This window comes from Tupaia chinensis, unplaced genomic scaffold, assembly GCF_000334495.1.
Source record: "Tupaia chinensis unplaced genomic scaffold, TupChi_1.0 Scaffold138365_1, whole genome shotgun sequence".
In the NCBI taxonomy this organism is placed as follows: domain Eukaryota; kingdom Metazoa; phylum Chordata; class Mammalia; order Scandentia; family Tupaiidae; genus Tupaia; species Tupaia belangeri.
The window spans coordinates 2804727-2826080 of NW_006198262.1; the positions used below are offsets into that span (position 1 = coordinate 2804727).

A 21354-nucleotide genomic window follows, 5' to 3' on the forward strand; every position below is an offset into this window, starting at 1 on the left:
CAGGAATGGCTCTGGACACTGTAACTAAGAAGCCAGGCAAGGGGTGCTGGGTCTTGCATCCTAATGCAACCAGACCTCCTTCTGTGTATATACTTGCCATTCTCACAAGATGGTGATGGGGGTGCTCACAAAGAGACAAGGGTGAGTTAGCCAGGAAAGTGACTGTGCAAGGCACAGGGCTAACATGAATGGAGAAACTGCGTCCTAGATAAATGAGAAAGGGAAGCAGAAAGTTGTAGCTGGCCATGAAATAATGTACAGAAAGGAGAAGAGGAGGAGGGCAAAGAGGGTGAAGGAAAGAAATTAGGCAGAAAGAGAAGAAGGGAAATGAAGGAAGAATAGAAAGAGAGGGAGGGAAAGGAAAGGGAGAGAAGAAAGGGAAGGAGGAAAAAGAAAAGTGAGAAGAGGAAGAGGGAAGACATTGTGGCAGCCACTGAGATGGAACGGCAAGGATGCAAACAGGGTTGTTTTTGTGATCGAGAATCTTAGAATACCCCAGGAGAGATAACCATTAGACATGAGAATGTATAATAGAAGGTGAAGGGTCTTGGCTATAGAAGGTATCATGATCAGTCAATATAAAGATGGTAATTGTGAGATTGAGAGCTGATTGGACTGCTCAGGAAAAATACTCATGTGATCTCTGTGAGCTCCCTATTTATCCATTTTACAGAGCTATGAAGATTCATTGGTCTGCTGGCTACAAAATAGGTACTGAACAAATGGTATGACTGTAGTGTGGAATTCAAATTAGATAAGTAGGAAGGAGCCCAGCCCTTTTTTTTTTTTTTTTTGCATGAAACTCCCATATTGGTTGGCTTCCATGTTTCCTGTCCTCGGTATCTCCATGTACTTAAGGATTTGGGGCCTTCTTGATTCTCTAGATTTTTTTCTGCCAATAAGAAATTATCCTGACCTCTCACATCTGTTCCCACCCCACATCCCCATTTATACTGATACCTGACTAATACATTCTTCCCAGGGGAATTTGCTTCTCATAAGACAACTAAAAAAACAAGACCAAATAGTGGAATTCGAGACATGAGACAAAGGTGGAATCTCTAAGGAAAGTGAGCCCTTGGACCTCTCCGCTCCAAAAACACCACCCCCAGAGACACATTGCTGTTTTGCTTAGGACTCCTCCTGTTCTTTCCAGACTTCCTGCCAAATATGACCTGGGGGCTCCTCAGCCACATGGCCTTTGTTCTGGACCATCTGGCAGGTTCTTTCCATGGTCTTTTCATCATTCCTACTCCTGTCTCTGAAGATAGTAACTAGAGCCTATCCAAATCTTTCCCTTTCACAAAATTATCTATTATTGCCGACAGAAGGGGCCTTGTGCACTAATTAATCCAAACATTTTTAAAAGATTTTTTTTTAGCTAAATCTTCTATCCTGTATATGGAAAATAGATTAAAGGGAGACAGCACTGTATATATAGAGAGGGTACCTTGGAGCCTCTGTAATTCTTCTCCAACCCCTGGAAGGTACAACCTAAGACTGAAGTCTACAGCTCTAAGCCCAGTTCCTTGTTACACAAAGGAGAAAACCAGCACCCAAAAGGAAGCAAGAATTGGCCCAGGCTAATTGTACCAGAATTAACAGGAATAGATTCTGTTTTCTTCAAAAATGTTTTTATGTATTATTCATACATAAATTATTCATATGCATTGTTTATATATAAAATATTAGTATTTATATGTGTCCCAGTTGTCTCTTGAAATTGTCCACCTGGTAACCTGTTTCCTTTAATATATTAATCTTTTGTATTTTAAACTTTCATACTTAAATATTCTATGAAACTACTGCTTTTGTCTGTTATTTTCCCTGCCTCTTTGTTTTTGTTCATTTGGTCCTCTCCCCTAGTGTGCCTGGTAGTTTTGTGTTGAATGCTGAACAGTTCATATGAAAAACTGTAATTGGAGGTTCTAGATCAGAGGTTGGCAAATTATGGCCTATGAGCCAATCTCTGCTTGTTTCCTGTGTTTATACCTTCTGGGAACTAAGAATAGATTTTACATGTTTAAGTGGTAGAGAAAAAAAAAAAAAAAAAACAGAAGGATAATATTTTATACCACACAAGAATTATTTAAAATTCAGTTTCAATGTCCATAAGCAGCCTTGGCACACAGCCACCCTCTCATTTACATTTGTTTATAGCTACTTGTGAGCTACAAAGGCAAAGTTGAGTGGCTCCAACAGAAACTGTGGTCTACAAGACAGTCTATTAACTCTCTGGCTGCCCCTTTGCAAGAAAAGTTTGCTGACTCCTGCTCTAGAGTGTGGTCCTTCCTATACAGAGAAATCACTTTTCCTTCTGGCAAGTAGCCTGGTTGGGATAATGTGGACTGGAGAGTGGATTGCCATACTTCTGGATGGTCCATCCACCTTTGCAGGTTTCAACCTCTGCTTTTTTCTCAACCCAGCCCATGGATCTTCCTTGGATCCAAGTAGTCATTTTGGGGATGGGAAGAAAAAAACTCCTCTGTATTCCAAATCACAGGGAATTTTCAGCTTCTGATTACCCAGATTGAACTTGAACATTTGTTTGTTTCTGTTTGTTCTGTATGATGGAGTCTCAGTCTGTACTTTCAAAGGCCCTCTTGGAAACATGGGTTGAAATGTCACTGGAACCAGAGAGCAATGTAAAAAACAGCTGTTTTATTGTTCACCATTTCTTTCTTACAACAGAAGCCACTATTCCTTGGTGTCCCCCACCCCTCTGACCCTCTTCCTTAGGGCCAGGCATCATGAGGACAATGCCCATAGTCACCAATATCTGGTCATTTCATATCCTGTCCTTACAGCACCCTAGGGGACAAGATGCAGGGGGAATAGCCCTGCCTGGGCAAGACTCTTCCCAGTTGGCCCACCAAGTGGCTCTGCCTGGAAGCTGGGGTGGAGAGAACAGCTATAATTCTTATGTGCCCCTCTCTGCAGGTGTCAGACCACAGATGATGGCACTGCCTAGGCACTGCCTACCCTGATCCTGGTGGCAGGGTAATCAAAGGACTATCCAAAGGCAATGGGGAGGGCTTCTGGCTGGGAGATGAGGGTTCTAGGGACTTTTAAAATGCATCTTTTTATCTGTTTATTGTTTTTAATATAATGGTTGTTGGTAGCATAAAGACAGCAATAGCTACATAATTTGATGACATTCCCCACCAGGAGGCTTTTCAAAAGTAAAAGGCAAAACTCTCTTGGGAAGCTAATCCTGGGGCCCTGCATTTCCCCCTTCTCTGCCACATCACCCCACACTTAAAGTTGCATTGCAGTCTCCCCAAACTTCCTGGCTACAGAGAGATTCAGTGGAACACAGAGATGGCCATCTCCCTCCGGCTGGCTCCACTGACACTGCCAGTGGATTTTTGGAGACAGAGCCGACTGCCAGCTGGGCCTGAGCTCTGTTTGCAAGCTTTGGGCCTTGCTCCAAAGAGATTAGGCCAGAGCCTCCCACCCTGCCTGTCAACCCGTCTAACTCTAAGACGTTTGACTCAGAACTCACTGGAAAGCCATGCGGATGATGTTTAGGGAAAAAATTCTTCGTTTACACTTACTAAAGCACTGTAGGGAAGACTTTATTCCGGACCATCATGATAGGTATAGGTACCATGGCAATGAGATTTTTGCACTGGGGGAGAGATTGGGCTAAACTCCAAGCACGACTGGACAAGTGGGAATTTATAGCCACAGAGCAAGGTCTGTAGATGGAAAATTACTAAGGGAAGACATCAGGGTGAAGGGGGTTCTGGCTTAACTGACCTAACAGGATTCTTGTTGAAGACAGGTCAGAATAATCAGACATTACCTAGGGAATAGTGGAGAATAAGGAACCTGATTAGATATGGAAAGTGATCAGATATCAAGGGTGGAGGTTCTGATTTAGGAAGATTCTTTGCTAAAACTGAATTCTACAAAGAAGTGCACAGATGGGAGGATATTCAACAGCTGACTACAACATGGTCATGCAAAGACTGTGTCACTGATGAAGTTTGATAGTTGTATCAGTGAGTCAGGTTCTGTCAACATGGAAATAGAGGTGCAGCCACCACATGCCCCACACCACAAGAAGGGCTCAGCCCTGTGGAAAGCAGCTCAGTGAGGCTGAAGGAATGAAACTGTGTCTACTCAGCAGGGACCTCAGCTTGGAGCTCAGAACCACCACTCAGGAATGTTCTGGGTACCATTTGTAGTGGGCATGCATTGGGGTTAGCCCTTCTCTAATCTCAACTCCAAAACAAGAGCTTTCCAAGCCAAGATCATACAGCAAGTACCATCTTTCTTGGGTTGGGATTTCCCGAGCTGAATTTCTTCCCTCCATCTCAGCAGCATTTATGGAGGCCTGGGATGCAGCAGGTGTTAGCAGAGGTAGAGGGGCAGCTAAGAGCACAACTCAAAATGAGTTGAGAGCAGTAGGTCTTTATTCCTCTCCTGAGCTCGCATCCTGCTGAGTTTATGAGAGATTCATTTCCCCAAGGGTTGAGACACATGTTCTGTGGAAGAAGAGTACAGATGTTGAATCATCTGAGAAATGCTGGGTAAAACAAACTTTCTGAAATAGATTTGTTTTTTGGAGGGTTCTCAAATCTGTACATCCTGATCTCTAGGAGGGAACCAAGCTTTATGCATAGACTGCCCCATTCTGATTCAAGCACAGGACTCTTCCCCCACTCTAGAATACTGAGAATGGTCTTCAGAGAACACAGGGGGCTGCAACCTCTGTAGCCCCACCTGATATGGAACCTTTGAGCTGCTCATAGCACACCCTGTGCCTTTCTCTCTTCTACAAAACTAAACCTGTGTGTCTCCTGCCTCTTCCCTTCTTGCACGTGTCAGAGCCTGGATTCCCTGACTGGAGGACCCAATATGTCACGAGGACTCGTGATCGAATGGTGGTTTGGGGAGATGATGGTGGAGTGAGTGGCATCTGGAGACATCCCATCCTCTCAGCTGTCCTGATTGGTAGCCACCACCTTAGGAAGCAGTCACTCCCCTATGTTGTGTCAGTGGAGGCCTACATCTGGCCTTTCTCCCTGCAGGTCCTTCCCTTTGTCTGCAACAGTGCTCCCTTCTTTCTTTCCCCAGCAGATCTATTAACTGTGGCCTCCAAAATGCCACATAACAAACACCACCACACAATCAGGGCATTCAGCAGTGTGAGCATATTGCTGAGCTTCATGCACATGTCTGGGGTTGCCGTCTGTTGGCTGATCTGGGTCAACTTCAGTTGGGGTGATTGAGGCTGCCAGCTCTGCTGAGGAGAGGTGTGTTTCTCCTCCCCCAACTTAGCTAGGCATGTTCTCAAGGCAATGACAGTGTGCAAAACAGCCAAACACTCATGCCATCTCTGCTCTGGACACTAGTCCAGCCTAGAAGCAATTGCCATGTGTCATGGCAAGAATGTGGTTGGAGGGAGGGTAAAGATTCAGACTACCTTGGTAACATATAACCCCAGGGAGCAGTCTCAGTTCCCTGGGAATCCTCTCCCCTGACTTCCTAGATAGACTGTTACAGGCATTCATGGTATCTCTTGTCATCAAAGCTTTTGTTGCAATACAATTGCACATGTATTTCTGTGATTGGTTGGTTAGCATCTGCCGTCTCAGTACCTTAGACACCAGCCTGTTCTGGTAGCTCCTGACTAACTACCTGCTTTTGTCTCCCTACTGCACCCTTAGAGTTTATCCAATGTCTGCACAAAGTAGATCCTCAATAAACAGCTGTTGAATAAGTGAATAGCACATTTCTATCTGGCAGGGACCTTCTGGAGACAAGATATGTCACATTTTAATCATGTCTCTCTGGGAGATGTTAGACCCTGCACAGGATGAGGAGGGAAAATCAGGATGTGGCATTTGAGGTCCTGGGAGTACAGCACAGAGACATGTCCCTCAGCAAAGGGCACATTGCACATGTCATGCTCCTATTTGTCATCACAACGCTTATAGGATGCCCTGGGTGTAGAGGGGGCATTCTCACAAGTTACTCTTGTGTGACTTGAGTCAGGAGAGTAGTTTGCACCTGAAAGGTGAGTCCAGACACTGTTCTTTCCTCTACCCAATTGCTCTGCACAGGTAGACTGTGCATTTTTGGCACGTAATGGAAGCAGAGCTCAAATCAGAATGCAAGTGCAACTGACTCCAAACTTGGTCAAGCTCCTTATAGTGATCACTGTCCCACAGCTTTCTATGTCTATGAGCACCAGCAGGGAAAGTGCTTTCTTGCTGAAATTACTCAGAATCCCCTCTGGTCCTTCACCAGCATCTAAGAATCTCCTACTCCTTCCTTTTTGTATGTGTTGACTGTAAAGGGCACACTCCGATCTGCCCTGCTAAGACGGACCACTAGACAGGCACATCTGTCCTGCACCAGAGTTAATGTTGAATCATCACTGAAAATGAGCTGGTGATGGCAGCTCAAATAACAGGGAGGCAAATGTCCTGCAGCCTAGGTTCTCATCTGTTTAATTTGGATGTGTCTGGGAGGCAGGGAGTATATTTTTAAAGAGAGATCAAAACAAGAAGGTCAGAGGAATTGGGTCTCTGGGACTGGACATCAGGTGGTAATTGGGCTGCGATGCTCTGAGTACTCTGGGCTTTCTGACTTGGATAGGATGTTTATGGAGCACCCACTCAAGGCATACCCAGCCCTGCCTCTGCTCCAGGGAGCTGACCTAATCCTCTGTGCAGACTGCACTATAATCACAACCAGGATGAGAAGCCACTGTCTTTTGAGTGCCTATTGTGTGTGCACTCGTGCTCTGGGTACCTTCCTCCCCTGTCATTTATCCCACTGCACTGTGGGTGCTCCAGACACACTGCAGAATGGGAACCGTGATGTCATAGAGCCATGCCTCTAAGAGGAGGCACAGCCAGCTTTGGGAAGAGAGCCTCGCCATTCACTTAGAAGTTTGATCCATTCACCATTTATGGCTAAATATAGCCTCTGTTGGGATGGCGGGGGGCTGGCGAGTGATCAAAACAGACGTTGCAGCTGACACATGGAGCCCGGGGCTCTCCTGGCAGACTCAGGCCCTTGCACAGGGCTATCTGACAGCAGAAGGCCCCCTCTGCTCATCTGAGGCTTCCTTCACTGACAGGCCCCATGTGGGTGCCCCTCCCAGGCCCTTGACCTCTCCTTAGCATCCAGCAAGGCTGGCTTCCCCCAGCGCATGCCTTCAGAGCCCATCATCCTTTGTTGAAATATCCAAATGCTATTGGGAGTTAAGTACAAGAAATGGGTCATTTCCATATCTGCTACTGAGCTCAAAGCCAAGTATTGGCAGCTCCTGTTCTGAAATAAGTTGAGCAATACAGTCAGAATGTGTGTGTGTGTGTGTGTGTGTGTGTGTGTGTGTAACCACATGTATTATGAAGAAGCCAACACACAGGGAAGCAGTGGAGACTGACACATTGGGAACCCTGACACGCATGCTTTGAAAGCCACCCTGGAAACTTAGTATTGTTTCCTCTCTCAGTAGGTTTCGTTTCCCTTGGGATTGGTTTTCTGCTCCAGAGAAGATGTGTCTGTCAAAGTGCAGGTCTCATACCCCATGTCTAGTGTAGCTGGGGCCCAAGGCCAGGGAACCACCTTTTCTTGGCCCCAACACACATACTGGTCACTGCTGTCTGCTGGACCATGTTCTCTGAATGTGAGTCAGAGGGACCAGATGGACAGAGCCTGGCTTCCGCTTGCAACCCATTTTCATAGCCATTAAATTCAATTCAGAAATGCTTACTGAGCTTTTGCCGTTTTCATCAAGGGGCGATGCATTCCATGTGCCCATGCTGAGATTCTGGAGGTTTTCCAGGACAGAGCTTGTAAACTTTTCCTCAAAGGGTCAGATGTAAATATTTTAGGCTTAAGGGCCATGCAATCTCTGTGGAAACCACTCAGCACAAAAGCAGTCAAGATGATAGGTGAGTGAATGGGCATGTCTGTATCCCATTGCAAAATTTGGCAGTGGCCATGGTTAGCCTGGGGGCCATAATTTTCTGACCTCTGCTTCAAGACCTCTCTACTCTGAGGAGTCAGGGGCAGATGAGAGGCAGGATTATAGCCCCTCACAAGGCCTGCTGTCAGAACCGGTATTTCGCCACCTTCCCAGAGGATCTCTGCGTGCATGGAGGTAGCAGAAGTAAGACTCTAGGGACCAGCTTCAAAGCGGCACTGAGGGAGATGGCCAGTGATCACTGTACTCTAGGAGTGTTACCAACACCTGGCCTGCATTCTCTGATTCAATCCTCCCTCGTTTGCAAATGAGGAAGCCGATGCGAAGTGCACTTATTACTTTTCTAGAACTGCTGTGACAAATGACCAGGAACTGGAGGATTGAAAACAATAGGAGTTTATCCTCTCAAACTTTTGGAATCTAGAAGCCGGAAATGCAGGATAAGAAGGTCATACTTCCTCTGTAGGCTCTAGATTAGACTCCTTCCTGCCTCTTCCAGCTTCTGTTGGCTATGAATAATCCATGGTTTGTGGCTGCCTCATCACAGTCTTTGCCTCTGTCTTCCCATAGCCTTTTCCCCTGTCTCTCTGTGTCCTCTGTTCATTCGTCTCTTTTAAGGATATCAACCATGGGATACAGGGTCCTTCCTAAGTCCAGGATGATTTTATCTTGAGATGCTTAAGTATTGAAATCTGCAAAGATCTAGACTATGGTTTGAGTGCCCCCACTGAAACGTATGTTGAAATTTGACACTCAGTGCTACAGCGTTGGAAGATGATGCCCAGTGGGAGGCATTTGGAATGTGGAGGTGGATCCCTCATGAATAGATTAATGCCATCTCCCAGGAGGAAATGAGCTCTCACTGACTGGTTCTTGTTTGAGTGGGTTAAAGCAAGCCAGCTGCCCACATGTCTCTCTCTCTTTGCACGTGTCCATTGGCCTTTCCGCTTTTCCATCTTGGAATGAAGCAGCATGTGGCCCTCACCAGAGCCCAGCAGATGCTGGAGCTATGCTTGTGGACTTTCCAACTACCAGAATTATGAGCCAAACACAAGGGGGTCTTCAAAATGTTCTTGAAAAATGTGTATTAAAAAAATAATAACCTACATGTGGATTTTAATGTTCTTTGCACCAAAATGAACTCACTTAAATTCCATTTTGGTAGAACTTATTTTTAAAGGTTTTTGCTATAGGGCATGGTGTGCTTACCAGAGAGAGACAGAGAGACACAGAGAAAGGGAGATGAGAAATCACTCCCCAGAGGGATGGCCACACCACAGTCCCTTCTCCATTTTCTTCTCAGGGTTTTGGGCATGCACGCATGCATACCTGGCATCATTTTCAAGTCACTGTGTTCAGGACTGGATCCATGGTTGGCCACGTGGGAATCCAGGACCTCAACTACCACACTACCTGCTGGCCCTGCTATGAACTTCTTTTTGAAGTCCCCTAGTAAACTTTTTTTTTTTTTTAGTAAATCTCCTAGTCTGAGTTATTGTCATAGCAACACTAATGGACTAAGCTATCCTATTCCAGATAAGATCACATTCTGACATGGATTCTGGAGGGACACTGTTCAAATCCACCACAGCGAGGCTAAGTCACTTATTCAGTGACTCAGCACCCAGGTTCTGCTGTCTGCTGTCTTGGATACCAGCAGACTGTTCAGTTAGGATCATGGCTGTGAAGTAGCTGTCGGGGGATCAGGATTTTGCAAACACAGGCTGAGGTTTCTGGGTTTCTTTGACTCTAACCGATTCCCCAAAAGTAACTAAGCCTTCAAAAAGCCTTTCATCTCAGAGGGCAAACTCTATTACCTGGAAATGGATTTTCCCAGGCTCTCTACCCACAGCTGGGAATCCCAAGTTTGAAAGGACAGTGGTTGCCCCTCGGGCTGAGCAGCAGAACAAGCTGAGATTTGATGGAGATGATAGTGCTGAGAAGTGAAAATAGATCGATGCCTTCATTTGGGTTAGGAGCTGGTTGATAAAGTCATCTCTTTAGCTGAGATTTGTGCTGCAGGCTCTCTGACTTCTGTCTTTAGTATTGTATGTTCTCTAGTTCAGAGGAGTTGCCAAGTGCAAAGAAAGCTCTGTCAGAGGAACTTGATCTTTGTTGTGACCAATTCAGGGGTGACAATTTAAGCCAAGCCTAGAGTTAGGAAACATGAATATAGCTTCAGGTCTCTTTTGGAGCCCATAGCCAGTAGGAGGTGTGTGATGATCTCCAAATCTGTCTGGACCTTGGCACCACAGTCATTGGCCATCCCTGTGTGAAGAAAAGACTTCCTCTCCCCAAGAGTCTGCACATAAAAGTGGCTAGGGACTTGGACTCCAGGGCAAGTCGGCATGGGTTTGAATCTCTTATTTAAAGTATATTAACTATGAATGCAGTAAAGAATTAGCCTTGCCAAAGAAATGTTATTGCTTGGGTCCAGCTATGGTGTACAACTGGTGGCCTACTAATCTGCAGTGCTAGAAGTCATATGGCTGGTCACGAGTTCAGGCATGTGGCCCTCACCAGAGCCCAGCAGATGCTGGAGCTATGCTTGTGGACTTTCCAACTACCAGAATTATGAGCCAAACACAAGGGGGTCTTCAAAATGTTCTTGAAAAATGTGTATTAAAAAAATAATAACCTACATGTGGATTTTAATGTTCTTTGCACCAAAATGAACTCACTTAAATTCCATTTTGGTAGAACTTATTTTTAAAGGTTTTTGCTATAGGGCATGGTGTGCTTACCAGAGAGAGACAGAGAGACACAGAGAAAGGGAGATGAGAAATCACTCCCCAGAGGGATGGCCACACCACAGTCCCTTCTCCATTTTCTTCTCAGGGTTTTGGGCATGCACGCATGCATACCTGGCATCATTTTCAAGTCACTGTGTTCAGGACTGGATCCATGGTTGGCCACGTGGGAATCCAGGACCTCAACTACCACACTACCTGCTGGCCCTGCTATGAACTTCTTTTTGAAGTCCCCTAGTAAACTTTTTTTTTTTTTTAGTAAATCTCCTAGTCTGAGTTATTGTCATAGCAACACTAATGGACTAAGCTATCCTATTCCAGATAAGATCACATTCTGACATGGATTCTGGAGGGACACTGTTCAAATCCACCACAGCGAGGCTAAGTCACTTATTCAGTGACTCAGCACCCAGGTTCTGCTGTCTGCTGTCTTGGATACCAGCAGACTGTTCAGTTAGGATCATGGCTGTGAAGTAGCTGTCGGGGGATCAGGATTTTGCAAACACAGGCTGAGGTTTCTGGGTTTCTTTGACTCTAACCGATTCCCCAAAAGTAACTAAGCCTTCAAAAAGCCTTTCATCTCAGAGGGCAAACTCTATTACCTGGAAATGGATTTTCCCAGGCTCTCTACCCACAGCTGGGAATCCCAAGTTTGAAAGGACAGTGGTTGCCCCTCGGGCTGAGCAGCAGAACAAGCTGAGATTTGATGGAGATGATAGTGCTGAGAAGTGAAAATAGATCGATGCCTTCATTTGGGTTAGGAGCTGGTTGATAAAGTCATCTCTTTAGCTGAGATTTGTGCTGCAGGCTCTCTGACTTCTGTCTTTAGTATTGTATGTTCTCTAGTTCAGAGGAGTTGCCAAGTGCAAAGAAAGCTCTGTCAGAGGAACTTGATCTTTGTTGTGACCAATTCAGGGGTGACAATTTAAGCCAAGCCTAGAGTTAGGAAACATGAATATAGCTTCAGGTCTCTTTTGGAGCCCATAGCCAGTAGGAGGTGTGTGATGATCTCCAAATCTGTCTGGACCTTGGCACCACAGTCATTGGCCATCCCTGTGTGAAGAAAAGACTTCCTCTCCCCAAGAGTCTGCACATAAAAGTGGCTAGGGACTTGGACTCCAGGGCAAGTCGGCATGGGTTTGAATCTCTTATTTAAAGTATATTAACTATGAATGCAGTAAAGAATTAGCCTTGCCAAAGAAATGTTATTGCTTGGGTCCAGCTATGGTGTACAACTGGTGGCCTACTAATCTGCAGTGCTAGAAGTCATATGGCTGGTCACGAGTTCAGATCACAAATCAACCTGAAAGACTATGCTGGGCATACATGCCAAAGATCCTGATCAGCTGGAGAGTTGGGGGAAAGTGCTCTTATTAAGTTTGGTGGCCCTCCCAATAAAATAAATAAGTTAAAAAAAAAAGTGATATCTTTGTGTGGTTTCTCTAATCCCTTGGAATGCCTTGCCTGATAAAAGTGTATTTGTTTATCTGGGACCTTTGGGCAGGGCAGCTGGTCTAACATTGTGGCTATGGGCCATGTAGTATCATTTTTGACCCCCAGAGGGACTGGAGACTAGAGTTAGCCATGAAGCTAGTCAATTCTATGTGAGTGATTGAGCCCCAACAGAAGCTATGGACACCAGGCTCAGGCGAGTGTCTTTATTGGCCATCTTCTGTGCATACCATCTTAAAGGGAGAACTTAGTGCTGTTCGTGTTCCTCCACTAGGAAGTGACATCCAGAAACTTGTTCCTGCTCTCTCCCAAACTCTGCTCCATGCACCTCTTCCCATTGCTGGTTTTAACCTGTGTCTTTCTGTGTAATAAACTGATCATGAGTTACTAAGTTCTGTAAGTCCTTCTAGTGAATTTCGGAACCTAATCGTCTTAGACTGTACTGCAAAACCTTTAAGAAGTCCCTCAACCTCCGTGAGCCATGAAATAGTTCACTTAGACCACAGTCTACTGATAAAGGGATGGTTTCTTCCTCATGTGGATTGACTCTACAGAAGTTATGAGAATTCAGTCCCATGCGCCCTCCTCCACCCCTGACTTTGTTACACATTAAAAAGGAGCTGAGGGGGAAAGAAGTGACAATAGAAAGAACCAGAGAGTAGCTCATATTTTGCCCTTTGAGGCCAGACATAATGTGACTGAGGGACATCTCTGACCCTATAATTCAGTGCTCTCAACCTCAGCACTGTCAACATCTAGGGACAAATCATTCTTTTTTATGGGTTTATCTTGTGTGTTGTGAGATTTTTACTAGCAAGTTTGGCCTCTGCCCACTAGATGCCAGAATAACCACTCCCTCCCAGTTGTGACCACCAACATTTTCAGACATTGCCAGGTGTCTCCAGGTGAATTGTGCTGCATTTGACACTGAAGTCCTTTTGGGTGATTCCTTGAGACTCTCATTCATCATGATGTGGTGAAGGAACGGCATGTGAGATATTAGCACAGCCATTTCTTTAGTGAAGGCTCTGCTTTCTAGCGTATGATCCTGTCCTAAGTGGAAGGACTTCTAATGAGAGGAGATTTCATCTTCGTAGAGTCTTGGCTTGAAGCTCCTTCCTAACCTGGGCAATCAGTCAGTGATGGTTAGTTTTATGTGTCAATTTGACAAGGCTATAGGATGGCCAAATCTGGTAAAACCTTATTTCTGTGTATGTCTGTAAGGATGTTTCTGAAAGAGATGATAATTTGAATCCATAGACTGAGTAAAGAATATTCACCCTCACTGATGCAGATAGACATCATTCAGTTCATCAAGGACTGACTGGAACAAATTGGTGGAGGAAGGGCTGCAAATTTGTTTACCTTCTCCTTAAACTAAGACATCCATCTGCTGTCCTTGAATATTGAACTCCTGATTCTCAGCCCTTTGAACTCCAGAACTTAACACCATCACACTCCTCCCTTCAGTATTCAGGTCTTTTGTCTCTGACTAGAGATTGTACCATTAACTTCCCTGGTTCTTAGACCTTTAAGCTCAGAAGGAATTACACCATTAGCTTTCATGGACTTTCTGCTTGCAGACAGCATGTCATGTGACTTCTTATTCTCCATAATCACATGAATCAATTGCCGTAATAATTCTCCCCACCTATCTATGTCTGTCTATCTGTCTAGGGAGGCTTCAGAAACTTCACGGAAAATACAGGTTATGAAAAAACTTCGCATGGATTTCAAAACTTTTTTGTACCAAAATAAACTTGCACTTTAATTTCATTTTTCCACCAACTTAAAAAATTTTTTGAAATGTATCCATAGTTTCATGTAATTTATCATTTTCCATGAACTTTATGAAGACACCCTCCCATATAATAATATGTACATGCACACATATAATACACACACACATACACACACTCACACACGCAATCACTTCTGTTTCTCCAGAGAACCCTAGTTAATACTTGCTTCTGTTTCTCCAGAGAACCCTAGTTAATACACTTACCGCTTGGAAAGCTTTTCAGGGTCACTAAGAAAATGACACATTCCTTTTGTATCCCTGCCAGAGAAGCTGATGGCCTTGTTTATCTGTGAAGATCTGTTTTAGAAGATACATTTTCTCTTAGCACCTTGCCCCCAGGAGGTGACCAGTGCTTCCAAATGAGCCTAGACCTTGAAGTGCCTTCAAGTCAGGCTAGCCAGGCTGGCCTCTTACCTATTTTGCTACATGCTTCACCCTGCTCAGGCCAGCATGCTCCTAGAGACTGTTTCTCAAGGACTGCTGTGAAGTTGACATTTTGCAGGTTTCTGTGGGAAAGGAATTATTTCTTTGTTGTAGAATTGGCATTTTGTGTACCCAGTGTTACCTGTCACCTATGAAACTTGCTCCTGAATGACAGTCATTGTGTCCAGTTGCCACAGCTTTTGGTTCACATGTGCGGGTACATGAGACCCCTGCGTTGTAAAGTGAGCTATTATAAGCACAGAAAGGTCATCCATTTGCCTTAGCACATTTCGGGACCATTGCTTTTACCTTCATCCAAGTGCACCCTCCCAAATGGGCTGCACACCCCACTCACAAGCTGTAAAAGAAGACTCTTAGTGGATTTGTTTGTGGCATGGACAATGGCCCATGTTTGATTCAGCTTTGTTTAATAAGACCTCATTCAGACCCAGAGATGGATTACCAACTTCTACATCAATCTTTGGATCCTGATCTTATTACAAACCACCACAAATACAACCATAAAAGCCCTATTGATTGATGCAGAGCTTGGTAATCCATCTGTCCCCATCCATTATTCTGGGTATAATTTTTCATTATCTGGATGGCAGCTGATTCCTTGCACATTAGTATACAGTGGCAATTACCAGGAGCAGAAAGAGCCCCTAAATTAGCAGGAACAATAACACCTGTCAGGAAAGGGAAGCAAGAATCCTCACACAGCATGCTCCAGGGCTCTGGAACCACGTCTGAATTGCAAAATGTTTGAAGATGCAATTTAATATTGACCTTGGAAGCAGAGAGAAGAAAGTTCAGTTAGTTTTTTTGTTTTTGTTTTGTTTTGTTTTGTTATGTTCCTTTCTTGTGTGCACAGAATGTATGTTCCTTTTAGGTGACATTTTCGTCAACCCCATCACAGGCCACCTGACAGTTGACATTGAGGTGGTTCAAGAATTACCTTGCCTAGGGTCAGTAGGGTTTTTGGGACGACAGATGTTTCTGCTTGCATTATTTAATAGCCATCAGAAACTTGACCAGAGGAATCATTATTTAAGATGTGCCTATTGTAAGACACTAGTAAGGAAGACAAAAACATTGGGTAGTGTCCTCCTAAGGATCTTGGCATTTGCATGGTGCAGAGAAAGTCTTTCCAGGGATCAGCAGGATATGGTCCTTCTCCACACATTGATTCCATATCTGAGCAGTCTTGTTTTTTTGCAAGATACTATTTATTTTCAGCATGAATAGAGAAAGTTGAGATGGATATGTGGCTGAAATATTTCTGAGGGCCATTGAAGGAATTAAACTGACAAAATTTCCCCTATCTTTTGATATCCCCAAATCAAGAATCCTGTCTTCTTAAGGAGAACTGTCATACAAAGTGGTCTACTGTCAAACAGCTTTGTGTGGATAAACCCAACAGAATGAGGCCTCTCACTGCTGATTGTCTTGGCCCATTGATAAGCTAGAGACTGTGGCTGTCTTTAAAATTTCCTTGACAGTGACCAGTGAAATTCCAGCAGACAATGAAGTTTTGATGATGAGAGGGGAAGGTTTGTCTTTGGAACCAAAAGATTGCAGTGTGAGTTCCCACTTTAAACAATCATTTGAAATAGATATATATGCTACTATTTAATGTGATAAAAAATTAAAAAATTTGCAAGCAGTCACCATTGCCTCTTCACCTAAATCAGAGTTTTGGAAACTAAAATCCATGGGCCAAATTTTGCATTGTCTGTTTTATAAAAAAGTTTTATTGGAACACAGCTATGCCTATTTATTTATATGTTGTCTGTGGTTCCTTTTGTGCTATAATGGAGAGTTGAATAACTGAGACAGAGACCATACTGCTTGCAAAGCTTAAAATATTTACCATCTGGCCCTTTAAAATTTGTTTATCCAGGATTCACATCAAGACTTAAGGGACTTGGGACCAACAGTAATGGCTATGTCGCTGAACTCCCATGTAGCTGACCGCGGTTCAAGGCCTGGACCTGGTGGCTTAAACTCACGCCGGGTGCGTGTGCGTGCGTGCCCAAGATCCCGAGAGGAGAATGGAAGAGAAGGGATTATGGCGTGACCATCCCCCCTGGGTGGTGATTTCTCGCTTTCTGTCTCTGTCTCTCTCTGTCTGTCTGGTGAGCGCATGTGCCCTATAGCGAAAAAAACCTCTCCAAAAAAAAAAAGACCTAGTCCTTGTTCAATCATCATGACTTTGGGGTCATCCCCTAGCTATGGCTTCCTATGCAGGAGCTCAGTGACCTGTCAAAACCTGTGGCCTGTACTTTTAATCACTATGTTGCTTTACTTTGCAAGCAAAGTACATGAGGGGTAGTAAAATGTTTATCTCTAAACAATTTAATACCAGAATGTGGGTACATATGTGTCAGATTTGGATTTAGATATTTGATTTTCTCAGGAACTCCAGAGCAGAGAATTATCTTTCATCCTCCTTCTGCCATGTGATCAGAGAAAGTCATTTTACTTCTTTGAGTGTCAGGCTTCTGGTTGGTCAGACAGGTGCAGAAAAAGCAGGCTAGGGATGGATTAAATCGATCACATTAAATCAAAGACTCAGCAAGGTGCCCTGCATGACGAAATTATTCGAGAAAGCATAGTTGTTGTATTATTGTTGTACGAGTGTCTGCCCAGATTCTCTTAGCTGGTTATTAACCACATATTGTTTCGTTCAAATTTTATTTTGAGATGAGAAATCCAGTAGAGAAAATTCACACAGAAAGAAGGAGAAGGGTCTCTAGAACAAGGCAAACACTGAAAATACATCATTATCTTTGTTCTTGTTTCTCTGGTTTCTTATTTTCAACTTCTCAGTTATAAGTTTAATAATGGATCATACAACTACTGTTGCAAGATGCTGTGTCAGACTGTGTTGGTGGGCGTGAGGAGACAGGAAATGGGTTTAAAGTCGATGAAGATTTGGTCCCTTTTTTAAGGAGCTCAGCAACTCTCAGGGACCACAAGCAACATGCTGGGCTACTGTTCTTGGAGTTATCCCTGAGCTAACTGTTTTCCTCTCAGGATTTCAGTTTCTTTCTACCCATCAGATGAGGAGAATCAGTGCTTTCCCATTTTCACCCATAGGGAGGATGGGAGGAAGTTAAACATATAAGATATAGCTGGTCATGGAACCCTTCCCTTCCAAAGACATTGGCCATTATAAAGATTCAGCCTAACCAAAGAATTCCATTAGTAAAAAGATGAGAGTTTGAGATCTAGCATTGTCTCAAGCCTCCTATGGCTCTGCAGACAGTGAAGATGGATGACAGAGTCTCTTACGCTTGTAAGGCAAACTTAATACCTCTAGCTAGGTCTCGCTTCTCAGGTTGAACCAATCACTGCTGCTACTGTTGGCTCACCCTGCCCACTTTGCTCTTCTCTGTTGTCCACCTCTGTAGGCCTCGAGTTCTCCAGCCTTGGCCTAGAAGATAACAGGTTTATCCCAAGAAATGGAGATCCAGTTCTTGTCATAGGGATTGAGATGTGGCATGCCAAGAAATGGCTGAGAATGGCTTGGGCCCAGAACATTCCCCAAGGGCCCTTTCTACAGAGGAGGTGATGGGTTTTAAGAACCTGCCTCCATGATTATAGAATGTAGAAGAAAGAGGAACCAGCCTCTGACCTGGAAGGAGGAAGGAGGGTGAAAAATCAGGCCAAGTCCAACATTGAGATTAACCAACTCTGGACTCAGAATTGTATAATACAACTGTGTTTAGTGTGGGCTTTAGAAATGGGGAGATCCTGTGTGATCTGAGAAATGTACAACCCCTCTCCCCGGGTAGTGTTTACTTTCATTATTGATAATGACAGCATCTACCTTTGAGAGTTGTTTCCTGAAATAAGTAATAATACATGATGAGCACTACCACTCATTGAGCATATCCATGATCATTACCATCATTGTATCACCATTATAATCAGCATCATTATTAGCAATGTCATCATTATCAATACCATCAACATCACCACATCATCATCATATCACTACTGTAATCTGTCAGCATCACCATCCTCCTTCTCACCATTGTTGTCATCACTACCATCATTTTCACCATCATCATTGTAATTATCATATATCATCGTTATAATCAACACTATCATCATCGTCATCATCATCACCATCATCACATTATCACCACCAGCATTCTCATTGCAAGACGCACAGATACAGGATGAGCACATATTCGTCATATCACCATGACTGTCTCTTGCCTGGGCTGGAGGGAGCATGTAGGTGGAGGGGGAGAGGAAATTGGGAGGCAACAAACTCTCCATGGTTATCCATTAAACTGGACATCCTTTCAACCCTTTCTCTGCCGCTGAGATCTGAGTTGAGTCTCAGAGAACGTCATGAATAGATTAGAGATTACTGGGACTGGTGGGCACTTCAATGTTAGTGAGACTGAGAGTAATCCCTGTGACATAATTTACCTTTTATGTATTTTAGTTTTGCTGTAGGGTGTGTATGCTTGCCAGAGAGGGACAGAAAGAGAAAGAGAGTTTTAGGAAAAGTGAGAAGTCAGCCCCCAGCAGAGATGGTCACACAACAATCCTTCTCCTCCACTCCTTTCAGAAGTTTGGGTACCCACTCACACATGCTCAGTGTGTTTTTCAAGCCACTGGGTTCAGAACTCAAGCCATGCAGTCAAACACCTAGAATCCAGATGCCTTAACCATCACACCACCACTGGCCCTATAATTTAACCCTATTGGAAAGCTGATATAGTCGATCTAAAGGAAAGAGAAAACTGCTTGAGTTATATGGCAGGGGTTACAAATTGAGCACAGAGGTACAGAAAGCCATAGAACAGAATAGCAGTGAATTCTGTAACTTTAAAAGACACCATAAGAGCAGCTGTTTCCTGAGAGCTGACCACAGGGGTGGGGTGGTCACTCCTATGTGACACACAGTAGGGGAAATCAGTTTTTTGATCAATAAATAAAAGAAAAATGAAGGGAGGAATGACATTTAGTGTTTGCTTCTCTGTTTTCCTAGTGGTGCTTATTGTGTGGGTCAGAATGAGAACTCTCATGATAAACAGCCCAGAAAGAAGGGGAAATAGGGAGAGAAAGCTTGTTTCTGGCTATGCCAACTTTTAATCACTCATTAACAATTTCCCCCATGAGGATCATATTTGGTAGAGAGGTAACATCTGTTTGCAAGACTGTGTCCTTGGGATACTGCCAGAAAAATCTTGACACTCTGAAATCTGTCACACTGCAACACACACGTGCAGTATCCTCACCCCATGGCCCATCAGATTGGTTAGGTATGACATGTGGGCCTACAAAGTGGATGTTAAGGTGAACCTGAATGGTAGACACAGGACAGGTGTTCCAATGTCTCAAGGTTGATGAACTTGGGGAGATCAGGATTTTGGTTGGGCAAGGTTCTGCCACCTGCAGGTTCTGCACTCTCCTCACTGCCTTTAACCATCCAGCTTCTCAGGTATGGTTCTTGCTAAAAGCAGAACAGAGATGGAGCTATAGACCTTACGGGTTGTCAGTGGAGTCACCCAGGGGATGCCCCTAGTGTCCATGTTCCAGGAAGAATGTGACAGATGTCTGGTCATGAAGGATCATGGTTTGGGGTGGGGATCAGAGTGGGGCATGTTGCAAACCTGACTTCTTCTCTCCTCCAGCAAGCATCTGTGGTTGGTGGCAGATGTTGCAGGAAGGTTAGGGGTAGGATGTGAGAGAATTCCTGTCCTCTGCCATCTCTGTGCACAGTTAGCCAGCAGCTCTTAGTTGAAGCTCTGGCTGCCCTGTTGCTAAAGCAGCCATTCATTTTTTCCATGCCCTTTCTGTGTCTATCCCCCACCATGGAGGGTAAGGACAGTAAGGTCAGAACATAGGCTTTGGGAAGCATCAACCCCTGGCCTTGGCTCTTCTATTTCTAGAGAACCTCATCAGGCAACGAACACCTCAGAAAGAACTTGAGAGAGGGAGATATCTTCAAATGATCCCAATGCCCCTGAGTCTGCATGGGTGTCAACCTTTGCAGAGCAGAACTCTCCCAAATTGCAAGGGGAGGAAGGAGGTGGGTGATAGGTCCTTGGGACATGTCTTAACCAGAGCTTACTGGTTACCAGGTAAAGGCAGCACATGAGAGGCTCAGCAGGTACAAGGAGGACACAGCCATCCATGGGCTGGGTCATGGCTTGAGTACTAAGAGGGTGGTGGGAAGGACAGAGGCCAGAGCTGGAGTCTCTGTTCCAGCTGGAGTCTCTGTTCTGACCTTGGGCAAGAATGAGTTGGTGCTCACAGTACCTGTCATATGCTGACTGCACATGGACAATGGGGGATCTGAGCATCTGTAAGCTGCCCATGGATGGTTGGGAGGACTGCACCCCACCTCTCCTGGTCCTGGTTCACGCCTGCCTCTTCCCTGTCTCCTTTCCAGGTTTGGCTGTGCATCAGATCATCACCATCACCGTCTCCCTCATCATGGTCATAGCTGCTCTGATCACAACTCTTGTCTTAAAAAATTGGTAAGGCTCCTCAGGCCCTTCTGGCCTGGAAATGGGGGGGCAGTCAGGGTTCCAGGGGAGGTACCCAGAGAAAAGCCCCAGCCTCAAGTCAGAGCTGTGGGAATTATTTTCTCCTTTGGGCTGGAGGGGTTGGCTCAGTCCACCTACCCCTGGGCAGTGTGGCCGCCAGAGGCTCAGATCTGCTTTTTGGACTTGGCCTGTCACTGTGGTTTTCTGTGCAGAATTCCAGCAAGCCCATCCTTCATGCCATAGTTCTCAGGCTGCATGTTGCTCCTGTTTTGTAATTCTTTCTTTGGACCCAAGAGCATCTTTGGATATTGCCCACCCACAGTACCATCCCTATGTCTTATTTCCTCTGTACCTTCCCTGGAAAGGTAGGGAAGGTGCCCTCATGGCCAGCAGGATGGCTGGATCCTATACCCCTACACCCTCCCCTCGCTGTCTCCGACAGCCACTGGCTGGGGCAGC

At 44.7% G+C, this 21354-nt stretch overlaps 1 protein-coding gene across 1 annotated transcript in view; it reads left to right on the forward strand.

The window, feature by feature from the left end:
• Positions 1 to 21354, forward strand: part of AJAP1 (adherens junctions associated protein 1) — a 153935-nt gene that overhangs the window by 110023 nt on the left and 22558 nt on the right. Inside the window, exon 3 of the mRNA XM_006161198.3 lies at positions 20799 to 20886. Within this exon, the coding sequence (XP_006161260.1) occupies positions 20799 to 20886 (88 nt within the window). The remainder of the gene's footprint in view (positions 1 to 20798; positions 20887 to 21354) is intronic.